This window comes from Hibiscus syriacus, unplaced genomic scaffold, assembly GCF_006381635.1.
Source record: "Hibiscus syriacus cultivar Baekdansim isolate YM2019G1 unplaced genomic scaffold, ASM638163v2 tig00111022_pilon, whole genome shotgun sequence".
Taxonomy (NCBI): Eukaryota; Viridiplantae; Streptophyta; class Magnoliopsida; order Malvales; family Malvaceae; genus Hibiscus; species Hibiscus syriacus.
Genome location: NW_024062956.1, coordinates 778,678 through 790,951, shown reverse-complemented (window position 1 = coordinate 790,951; position 12,274 = coordinate 778,678). Strand labels below are relative to the sequence as shown.

At 37.5% G+C, this 12,274-nt stretch overlaps 1 protein-coding gene across 2 annotated transcripts in view; it reads left to right on the top strand.

The window, feature by feature from the left end:
- LOC120150385 (callose synthase 3-like) overlaps nucleotides 1-12,274 on the top strand; it is a 49,592-nt gene that overhangs the window by 30,029 nt on the left and 7,289 nt on the right. For both annotated transcript variants that reach the window (XM_039163068.1, XM_039163067.1), the window contains exons 16-25: nucleotides 6,585-6,922; nucleotides 7,006-7,058; nucleotides 7,145-7,205; nucleotides 10,751-10,832; nucleotides 10,907-10,956; nucleotides 11,052-11,138; nucleotides 11,519-11,653; nucleotides 11,746-11,840; nucleotides 11,951-12,035; nucleotides 12,113-12,273. In XM_039163068.1, the coding sequence (XP_039018999.1) occupies nucleotides 6,585-6,922; nucleotides 7,006-7,058; nucleotides 7,145-7,205; nucleotides 10,751-10,832; nucleotides 10,907-10,956; nucleotides 11,052-11,138; nucleotides 11,519-11,653; nucleotides 11,746-11,840; nucleotides 11,951-12,035; nucleotides 12,113-12,273 (1,147 nt within the window). The remainder of the gene's footprint in view (nucleotides 1-6,584; nucleotides 6,923-7,005; nucleotides 7,059-7,144; nucleotides 7,206-10,750; nucleotides 10,833-10,906; nucleotides 10,957-11,051; nucleotides 11,139-11,518; nucleotides 11,654-11,745; nucleotides 11,841-11,950; nucleotides 12,036-12,112; nucleotide 12,274) is intronic.

Below are 12,274 nucleotides of genomic sequence, written 5' to 3'. Positions count from 1 at the left end.
AAATTATATTGTTTTTGAAGGAGGAAAGGTAGATCAAGCAGAACTCTTCTTTTTAGCTAGATTCAGGCTAGCTTCATGGTACTTAGCTAAGTACAAACAGGTTTCGATCTCTAAGGATTTGCTTATTTCAGATCCTTCCTTAGGGGATTCTTGTTCTCCTAACTCCAAACTAATTGCAACTGTGATTAATTGATCCCCTCCCCAAAGGGCTTCATCAAATTAAATGTCGATGCTGCTACTACTACTGACTGGAAGAGAAGTGGGATAGGTGGTGTTTTGAGAGATGATAACGGGACAATCATTGACTCTTACAAGGAATCCGCAGGTCCTGGTCCTCCTACTTTGATGGAATTGAAATCTATCCTAAAGGGCTTATCTTTCTTTCACACTATACGACACAGATTAAAGGATCGGTTGATAATTGAGAGTGACTGTAGGGTGGCAGTTGACTGGGTTAGGGATTTCGTTTCATGTCATGCTGTTTATGCTTACATTGTTAAAGATATTATTGAAAAACTTAGACTGTGTGAAGGTGTTATTAGATGGGTTAATAAGGCAGCTAATCTAGAGGTGGACGCTCTAGCTAAGGCTGGAATTGGTTAATATATATGTTGTTTTTAAGGTTGTAACTATTTAGGTTGTCGATTTCCTTCAAGGAGTTTTAGGTTTTTGTAATATATTGTATTAAGTTTATTATTAATAAAATCTAAGGCACTCTTTTCCTCCTTCCGCTGATTAAGGAACTTTTTCAGTGTTCCATTAATCATGAAGGGGTTTTTTAATGAGGCCTAATATTCCTATAAAAAAAATAAATATTATATAGCTTGTTTATATTATGGTTACTAATAAAGGTATAATCCTAGCCTTAGTTTTAAACCCTAAGGGGTGTTTCTTTTCAGTTTTGTAAAAAAAATTATATAAATTTTATGAATTTAATTTTTTTAAAGAAAATATATAAATTAATTATAGTAGAATTCAACTTATTTTTTTTTTATAGGAATAGCAGGCCTCTTTAAAAACCTCCTCCTTGATTAACGGAGCTTGATAATAAGCTCCTTAATCTGCAAAGGGAGGAAGAGTGCCTTAAAAATTTTATTACTCGTACGAAATTACATAATATTTAACAAAAACTCCAAACTGAAAAACACAACAAACTTAACCACTCAACTAACAACCAAAAACCTAAAAACTCAAACAATAAAACCCACTGATAATGCCTAACAATCAACCAATTCCCATCTTTGCTAAACTATCAGCCTCCCCATTACACGCCCTTGGAATCCATCTAACTGAGTGCACCCTATCCGAGATGAGTGATGCAATCTCCTTAACTAAAGGTAAGATAAAAATAGGGGCCAAAGTTGGGGTCAGTAATCATTCCACAGCCGACTTACAGTTACTTTCCACAATCAACCTTCTAACAGTAACCCAACAAGACATATAGATTTCAATTCCTCTCTTTATAGCCTTTAACTCAGCAATCGGAGGGGGACCTTGACCTATATTTTCTGAAAAGGTCAGAAGAGAGTTGTTCCAGTATCTCAAAATATCTCCTATACCTCCATTTGTGCCATTAAGTCTAACAGCTCCATCAACATTCATCTTCAAAAAATCAACAGGGGGTGGGAACCAGCGAATCACCTGAACATTCTTAGGATTAAGAGCCTTAATATCGTCTGCAAGAGATGGATCACCAATCAGCACATCCTCCTGAATAGGAAACTTAGGGTACTTGGCTAGAAACCATTTAGATAACCTGAATCTAGCAATAAAAAACAGAGACATCCTATCAAGGGGAGCACCTTCGAACACCATTGCATTCCTAGCTTTCCAAATCGACCAAAATACTACTCCCGGAATAAATTTCCAAATCAACGATTTCCCCCTCAGTTCACCCCAAGAACTGAGCAAAGAAGGTGGGTCCTTTGAAAGTACTAAGGCTATATCCCAAAAGCTTTCTATCTTATTACATAGTTCCCAAACTACAACACACGAAATAAATATATGTTGCACTGATTCCACGTGTTCCTTACAAAACGGACAAAGAGTTTCATCCCCTAGCTGCATTCCTCTTTTCACCAATTCTTCTCTCACTGTCACTTTCTGATGAGCTAGCTGCCACAGGAAAGCTTCAACACGAGGAGGAGATAATCCCTGCCACACCCCTTTTAACCATATATCAAAACCCCCAAACACCTTCCCGAGTGCATTTCTGCAAGATTTTGCTGAAAACATTCCATCCTCACTTGCAGACCATGAAAGAAAGTCTTCTACTGATTCTGTCAGTTTAAAGCCATTCAGTTTTGTCATCAATTCCATCCACTGCTCCAATTCCCAGTCACACAAATTCCTTCTGGTTTCGACGTTCCACACCCAACCATTCAAATCAAAGCAGCCAAACTCAGCAACCTTACCCCATCTGTTTGTAGACAGCACATACATTCTAGGGAAAAGATTTTTTTAAAGGAAACTCGTCAGCCCATGTATCTGTCCAAAATGAAATAGACTTTCCATTTCCCACTTTCAACTTAGAGTGTGATCTGATACATTCACCCTCCGAGTCGTTCTTCAAGAAATTGTTAGCAATACCTCTCAAAATCCAAGAAGATTTGGGCGTAAACACCTTGCTAATAGACATGGAATTACAACTAACCTTGTGTCTGCAACATAACACACTTTTCCATAAAGAATTATTTTCATTGGCGAACTTCCACACCCATTTTCCCAAAAGAGCCCGATTAAAAAGATTCACATCAAGAACACCAAGACCACCAGAATTCAGAAGCTTGCAAACTGATTTCCAATTAACCCAGTGTATCCTCCTTTTTTCCTCATTACCCCCCATAGAAATCTGGCTATTAATGAATTGAGCTTCTTACCAATACTGAAAGGCATTCTAAAAAGAGATAAGAAGAATATTGGTAAGGAAGTTAGCACCGACTTCAATAAAACTGTCCTGCCAGCCAGAGAGAGACAAGAAGCTTTCCAGCCGGCAAGTTTGGAGCTAAAATTCATGAAAACTGGATCCCATAGAGCTTATGAGTTTTTCTTAGCAACGAGAGGAAGTCCCAAGTAATATGTTGGAAAGGAACCCACTGAACAGTCCACTGCTAATGCCCACTCTGTTAAAACTTCCTCTTCCACATTAATACCAAACAAATTGCTCTTAGCTAGATTTAGATGCAACCCTGTCATAATACTAAAAATCCTCAACACTCTCTTGACAGTTTTAATCTGGGAGAGAGAAGCTTGACAGAAAATGATCAAGTCATCGGCAAATTGGAGATGTGACAACCGGACAGAGTTTTCAGATTTCCCAATAACAAAGCCTTGAAACAGACCCCTGTCTACTGCTTTAGTTATCATCAAATGAAGCAGCTCACCTACAATGTTAAACAGTAACGGAGATATACTGCACCCTTGCCTAAGTCCTTTGGCCATAGGAAACTCTTCCGAGGGAGACCCATTTACAAGAACCGAGATTGAAGTTGTTGATATACACTGAGATATCCACGACAACCATCTCTTGCCAAAACCCATCTTTGACATTGCTCTGATTAAAATTGGCCATTCCACAGAATCGTAAGTTCTATGAAAATCTACTTTGAAGACAACCCCTTGTAACCCTTGTTTTCTCCAGTAATCAATCCCTTCATTTGCTATAAAAGCACAATCCAACAACTGTCTCCCCGGTATAAAGGCAAATTGAGATTGACTAATAATATCACCAACACAACAACTCAGTCTCTTCGATAAAACTTTATAGAGGATTTTGTTTAAACTGCCTACAAGGCTGATTGGTCTAAACTCCTCTACACTGTCCGGATTTAGCTTCTTCGGAATAAGTGTGATAAAAGCATGATTTACACCATGCTCCCATTTCCTTCCAAAATAGAAATCTTCAAAAAATTTCAACACGTGTTCCTTTAAACTTGGCCAGCATTTTTTAAAGAAACACATTGTGAAACCATCCGGTCATGGAGCTTTAGAGCTGTCTGATGATACTATAGCCTGCCAAATTTCCTGTTCTAAGAATTGCTCTTCAAGTTTGTTAGACTGTTCCCCTGACAGCTTAGCAAATTCCAGAAGTAAGTCCTCCACTTCCATTGTTGAATTGGAGTTGTAGGCTGCCTTAAAAAATTCTGAAATATGTAACTTTAACTGTTGAGGATCTGAAACCACATTCCCATTTATCTTCAAGCTTAAAATTTCATTTCTTTTGCTTCTGTTCAGTGCAGACAGATGGAAAAACCTTGTGTTTCTATCCCCGTCTTTAATCCATCTAGTCCTTGACTTCTGAAACCAAATGCTTTCTTCGATTCTATACAGCCTCCAGAGATTAGTTCTACATTGCCTTAATTGATCCCACTCATGCTTCGAGAGAATTCCACCTTGAGCTTTAAATTCCAGTTCATTAATATTCCTTTCTAAATCAGAAATCGACTCAGAAATCCCAAAAAAATTACTGCTTGACCATTTTTTGATTGATGTTTTTGTTCCTTGTAAGATGTTGAAGATTCCCCTTCTGTTATTTCTCCCCCTCATAACAACCATGGAAGATTTAACCAATTCCTCAAATCCTTCCTCCTCTAATAGATAATTAAAAACTCTGAATGGTTTAAAACCCCAATTAATAGCTTTATCCTCTAGTGAAACTGGATTATGATCAGATAAGGATCTAGGTAGAATTCAACTTATTAAAAAAACAAATATATAATAAGGACAATTTGGTAAAATATACATTCCAATAATCTTTTATTCCTTTAACCAAACACTGTAATCTTACATTACTGCTAAACGAACCAAATACAACATTCTCAGTAATCTTATTCCCGCCGGTAATCCTATTCCCACTGATAATCTTACATTTCTTGAACCGAACGCACCCTAAAGATAACTAATAATCTTAGTCCTAGATTGAAACCCTAAAGATATCTTGTAATGTTAGCCGTCCGTAATGTCATAATTAATAAATATTACTGAAGTCTTTGGAGGGTATCAACATATAATTATTGTTAGGGTAACAACATTATAATTATTGCTAGGAAACACTTCTGGTAAGCAGATTTGAGAGTCTTTGGAGGGCAGATATATATATGTATTCTATATGCTGAATTGTGACTTCAAATAAGCCTTAATTTCTTGATTGTATAATGAAACTCCTTGGTTATAGTATTGTAGATAACATATAATTACTGTACACATTGTTTTTCTCATTCCAAGTGGTTAACGTTACGTTGTGAACATTGCGCTTTGTGGGTTAACCATTTCCATTTTTCCATCATCAATGACTGTTCATCTGTTATATATACTTTTGATTTATGGATGCCTCCAATTTAAGGTGCCAAATACTATTGAGGCTGTTTTCAAGAGCCAATTACTTGGGAGATTTTTTTAAAACTGTCTGGTGTTTTAATATGCATGCTCTTGTATCAGTTAAGTTGGAATTTTCTCTCAGTATGTCACTTGTTTCTCTGTGGGTCTATGTTGACGGACATTGGAAGGAGGAAAAAGTGCCCACATTTTATTCATAGAAACATAGATTACAACCTGGGTAAAACCCCCCCTTGATTACAACCTTTCCTATAAATCAACACCTCTCCCCTAAAAAAACAACCTATACACCAAACAAAAACAAAAAAACACACCCTACAATACCCGATACCCGCCTTAGCTAAACCATCAGCTTCCCTATTTATACTTCTCTTAAAATAACTTACCAACACGTTAAAATCCAACACACTCTTTGCTAATTCCTTAACCAGATTGCTAAATACAGCAGGACTATCTTCAAGATTTTTAATCCAATTTACAACTATCAAAGAATCACTCTCCAAAATGAGACGCCCCTTATCTTTCTACTTCGAATCTAAAAACGACTTCAACCCAGCTTGAATTTCTTTGAGCTCACCAAGGACTGGAGGACCTGGTCCAGACGCAACTGAGAAGGACCCCATCTGCTTGCCTTCAGCATCCCTAAGCAGCCCACTGATACCATTGCACCTCCAGTCACAACCCACTGGCCCGTCCACGTTTACTTTAAATCACCCTGAAGGGGGTGGGCACCAACAAGTAGAGGGAGGAATTTTCTTCATTGAACCATTATGCATATCGGCCCACATTAGGCCACCCACAAGACAATCTAGTGAAACAGGAAACCTGAACTTCTTCGCCAAGAACCAAGCAACCACCCTATATCTAGCCAGAAAAACAGATAAGTTTGATCCAAACTCCCATTCTCAAACACCATTTGATTCCTACATTTCCAAACGGACCACATTACAACACCCGGAATAAATTTTCAAATCTCAGATTTCGGAATTAAATCACCCCAAAAGTATATGAATTCCTTGGGACTATTAGGCGGGGTGTAAGCAGAATCGAGGATCCTTTGTGCCCATTGTGTGGTTCCGAAACTGAGTTAGTCAGTCATTTATTCTTCTCATGCAGATTAGTTTGTGGAGTGTGGGTGAGGTTCTTAAGGCTGATGACTTTTGCATTTTATGTGAATGTGAAAACCTTTTCATCTTATTGCATGTCAGCTATGTTGAAGTTTTTACTGAAATTTATTTAATGTTTTGCAGCTGTCCTTGATGTAATCCTTAGTTGGAAAGCGCAGCAGAGCATGTCTTTTCATGTTAAATTAAGATACATATTGAAAGTTGTTTCAGCAGCTGCGTGGGTGATTGTTCTGCCGGTTACTTATGCTTATACTTCAGACAATCCTTCAGGAATTTCGCGAACCATCCAAGGCTGGTTTGGGGGCAGTACCTCAGGTTCACCTTCCTTGTTCATTTTAGCTGTTGTGATTTACTTGTCACCAAATATGCTAGCTGCAGTGTTGTTTCTTTTTCCTTTCGTTCGTCGATTCCTTGAAAGTTCACACTACAAGATTGTGATGCTTATGATGTGGTGGTCACAGGTAGAGATAACTTCTCTTATATCTTCGTTGTCTCCCAATTTGTTTCTTCTCTGGTTTACTTATTACTTTCCTGAATCTTTCAGCCCCGTCTCTATGTTGGTAGGGGTATGCATGAGAGCACATTTTCTCTCTTCAAGTAAGTAATGTTTGTAGGATCTACCTAATTGCTTTTGTGGCAAGCACTTGAAATATTTGATTTCTATTTGTTTTTGAATTTTTCAGGTATACAATGTTTTGGGTTCTACTTATCATCACTAAGTTGGCTTTTAGTTATTATATTGAGGTGTGGTTAACATTCATTTTATCCTGAATTGTCTCGCTCACAATACTTTATTTTTCTCTTTGCACTTGTCATTAAATTATTTTTTTTATAGAAGTAGAGGCCTCATTAAAAACCTCCCTCATGGTAGTCCCTTTTTCGAAGGAAAGAGACGACCAGCGGAAGGAGAAAAAGGGTACCTCAATTTATTAATAAAACAAAATTACATAAAACTTAAAAAGTACACCATAGCCAGTAGCTCTCAAAGAAACACCGGAAACAACCTAAAACAAAACCCTTACAATCCTTTGCTAATTTATCAACCACACCATTACAAGCCCTAGGAATCAATCTAACTATAGAGGCCTTGGCTGTAACAAGGGACACAATATCCTTAACAAGAGAACAAAGGAAAAGAGCAGTAACCGGAGAAAGAATCCACTCAACTATAGATTTGCAATCACTTTCTACAATCAATCTACCCTCACGAGCCAAAACTGAAGAGAGAAAGATCTTGATGCCTCTTTTAAAGGCTTTCAATTCAGCTACTGGTGGAGGGCCAGGACCAATACTTTCAGAAAAAGTCACTAGAGGCACTATTCCAGTCTCTTAAAATACCACCAATTCCTCCTGCCAATCCGTCAAACCTTACAGCCCCATCAACATTCATCTTAAAGAAATCAATTGGAGGGGGAAGCCAACATTGCATAGACTTACACTGAGACTTAACAACAGAGCACCTGTCTGCAAGGGAAGGATCTCCGATCAACGTATCTGCTTGGATAGGGATGTGATGGAACTTGGCTAGAAACCATTTTGCTAACCTAAATATGACAATGAAGAAGAGTGAGAATCTGTCAAGCTTCACTTTATCAAAAACAATTGAGTTCCTAGCTTTCCAAATGGACCAAAAAACAACACCCGGAATAAATTTCCAAATTATCGAGTTTTCCTTCAATTCTGACCAATAGCTAAGAAGTGAAGGGGGATCATGTGGCAAAGCTATAGAAAGATTCCAGAAGCTGACTAATTTAGTCCAAAGTTCCCTAGAAACAGAACACGAGATGAAGAGATGTTGTACTGATTCCTCTTGCTGTTGGCAAAGCGGACAAAGAATGTCTTCTCCTATGGACACCCCTTTTTCTTCAACTTTACTCTAACATCCAATTTCTGGTGAGATACTTCCAAAGAAAAGTTTCAACTCTTGGAGGAACTAAACCCAACCATACCCATTTTTTCCACAAAAAAGTTTCCCAAGGGACCTTAGAAAGGGCCAATCTGCAAGATTTAACATAGAATAGTCCATCACCCTTCCCTGACCAAGATAAAAAGTCGTCCACTGAATCGATCAATTTAACGTTATACAACTTTGACATTAATTCCACCCATTGGTACAATTCCCAATCACATAAGTTCCTCCTAGTTTGTATATTCCACTCCCAACCATTCGACTCATAACAACCAAATTCAACCACATTACCCCATTTATTAGATGAAAGAGCAAAGATCCTAGGGAAAAGATTTTTCAACGGTGTATCATCTATCCAAATATCATTCCAAAAAGAGATAGACTTACCATTCCCCACTTGCAACTTTGAATTATCTCTTAGGCAAACTCCAACCGAGTCATTCTTCAAGAAACTATTGCCAATACCTCTCCTAATCCAAGGGGCCTGAGAAGAGAAAATCTTGTTGATTGACATTGTGTTGCAACTAACATTATTTTTGCAGCACAACAATTTTTTCCATAATGAGTCTTTTTCATCAACAAACTTCCAAACTCATTTACCCAGCAGAGCCTGATTGGTAATATTGAAATCCAAAACTCCTAGGCCTCCATTATTTAACGGACGACAAACAGTTCTCCAATTTACCCAGTGAATCCGACTCTTCTTTGCTCCATCTCCCCAAAGAAATTTTGCCATCAAAGAATTAATCTTCTGGTTGATTTTGTATGGCATTTTGAATATTGATAAGAAAAAGATAGGCAGAGAGGATAGCACCGACTTCAAAAACACCAATTTACCCGCCAAAGAAAGACATGAAGCTTTCCATCTAGCCAATTTCATATTAAAATTCTTGATGACAGGTTCCCAAAGGACCTCAGAATTTTTCCTTGCACCAAGAGGTAGGCCTAGATAATATGTAGGGAAGGAACCTACTGAACAGCCAGTGGCTAACGCCCAATCACTAAGGTTATCATCTTCAACATTAATACCGTATAGTTTGCTCTTTGCTAGATTTAGATGGAGCCCATCCATTAAGCTAAATATCCTCAAAACTCTTCTTAAATTTTTTATTTGAGTTAGAGAAGCTTGGCAAAAAATAATAAGATCATCTGCTAACTGGAGATGAGTCAAACGAAAAGGATCTTCCGACTTTCCGATAATGAATCCGTGGAAAAGACCCAAATCAACGGCTTTAGACAGCGTCAAATGGAGCAATTCGCCAAATAAATTAAACAGAAGCGGGGAAAGACTGCAACTTTGTCTCAACCCTTTTGCCATTGGAAACTCATCTGAGGGCGAGCCATTCACTAGAACCGAGATTGATTCCTGAGGAGAGAATACAAAATCCACGAGCACCATCTCTCGTCAAAACCCATCTCTTTCATTGTTCTGATGAGATCTGGCCATTCGACAATGTCATATGCTCTACGAAAGTCAACTTTAAAAACAACCCCTTTAAGCCCTTGTTTCCTCTAATGATCGATACCTTCATTAGCAAGGAAAGCACAATCCAACAACTGCCTCCCTGGGATAAAAGCGAACTGGGAAGGACTGACAATGTCTTTAATACATGATACGAGTCTCTTAGATAAGACTTTTGAGAGTATTTTGTATATACTACCAACAAGACTAATTGGTTTATAGTCATCTATGCTCTCAGGATTTAATTTCTTCGAAATCAGGGTAATGAAGGCGTGATTGACCCCTTGCTCCCACTTCTTTCCACAATGGAAATCTTTAAAAAATTCATAATTTGTTCCTTTGGATTAGGCCATCATTTCTTGAAAAAACACATAGTAAAACCATCCGGATTAGGGGCTTTTGCACTGTCGGAGGATGAAGTAGCTTCCCACACTTCTTGTTCAGAAAATTGCTCCTCAAGGCATGCACTTTGATCAAATGACAATTTTGCAAATACTAAATTAATGTCCTCGACTTCCAACGTTGTTTTGGTAATATAAGCTGTCTTGAAAAAATTGGAGACATGGGACTTTATCATTTTAGGATCTGAAACTACTTTCCATCAACCTTCAAGGTAGAAATGGCATTGATTTTATTCCTATTCAGTGCACAAAGGTGAAAGAATCTCGTGTTCCTGTCTTCATCTTTAATTCATCTATGGCTACTCTTGTCATTAAATTATGATATTGGTATCAAAAGGTAGGCCATGATTAAGATGCTTAAGAAGCCTTAAGGCTACCTAGAATCACTTCAGTTTGTGTCTCTCTTGTTTTAACTGCTAAAAGATCTTTTCCACCTAACTTTCTTTGATCAGCATGACAGAGTTGATATGTTTTTAGTGACTGAATAATCTATCACTTCTTCCTTTCATGGTTATAGATAAAACCTTTAGTTGGTCCCACAAAAGCTGTAATGCGTGTTCGGTTATGGCATTTTCAATGGCATGAATTTTTCCCCCAAGGTAATGAACATTAAAATACGTCTCTTATTGTTTCAAGAGAAAAAAGTTCATTTCTTAATTTTTTGTATTTGCAGCAAGGAACAACATTGGTGTTGTGATTGCTCTCTGGGCTCCAATCATTCTTGTATGGCTTATCTCATGTTAACGATTCATGAATGTTTTTCTGTCAATACTTGATTACTTTAGTTTAAGGTCTAATTCGCTGATTTTATTTTCAAGGTCTATTTTATGGATACCCAGATTTGGTATGCAATATTCTCGACGTTATTTGGAGGTATTTATGGTGCATTTCGACGCCTTGGAGAGGTTTGTTGAGCTCCTCATGTTTAGTTGGTTATTGCCATTATTTTTTTATTACTGTTCCTAATAGCACTCATTTTCTAATGTTTTCAATGAAATTGTCTTTCTTTTGCCAAGCATTTTCATGAAACAGGCACGATGTGGTGGTTTACTATTTGTTTGCTTTCTTCACCCGTTATATGTAGATGATGTCAAACATAGAGCACCTTTCTATTTTGTATACTTAATGAGAATTTGCAGTTTCTGTTTAAATAAGAGATTGTGAAAGTCCTTTCATTCTTTGCTTCTTTATAACTATAATAGAATCTCTATAGAACCTACATCATCATCATCATCATCTTTGGGATTGTTTATATTGTTGTGATATTTTTGTTTATGAACCCCAGATTCGAACATTAGGAATGCTCAGATCTCGTTTTCTATCATTGCCTGGTGCTTTTAATGCCCGCTTAATTCCAGGGGAGAAGGGTGAGAAAAGGGAAAGAGGATTTCGGGGGTTTTTCTCTCGCAGCTTTGGGCAGGTCAAACCTCATTAATATTATATGCTATAATCTTTAATATCTCTGATTTTTGTGGCTTATACCTTCCATTTAATACTGTTCTATTTTCTCAGCCACACTCTAATAAGGAGAAAGAGGCTGCGAAATTCGCTCAGTTGTGGAATAAAATAATCAGTAGTTTTCGGGAGGAAGATCTTATAAGCAATAAGTATTTACAATCTGTGCTCTATTTTTTTTTATAGGGACAATCTGTGCTCTATGTTATATATGTGTTACATTATCATTTTCTTTCTACATATTGAGCTTGTTTTAATTTAGGGAGATGAATCTGTTGCTTGTTCCCTATTGGGCAGACCGTGATTTAGAACAAATCCAGTGGCCTCCTTTTTTGCTTGCCAGCAAGGTATGCTTCAACTTATTTTTCTCTGCTGATCTTGAGAGTTGAGTATCTTGATATTTTAGCTGTGAATTTTCGTGTAGATCCCAATAGCATTGGACATGGCCAAGGACAGTGATAGTAGGGATAAAGAGCTGCAAAAGAGAATTTTAGCTGACCATTATATGTTTTGTGCAATTCGTGAATGTTATGCTTCATTCAGAAGCATTATTAGGTCTTTGGTTGAAGGGCAACGTGAGAAAAAG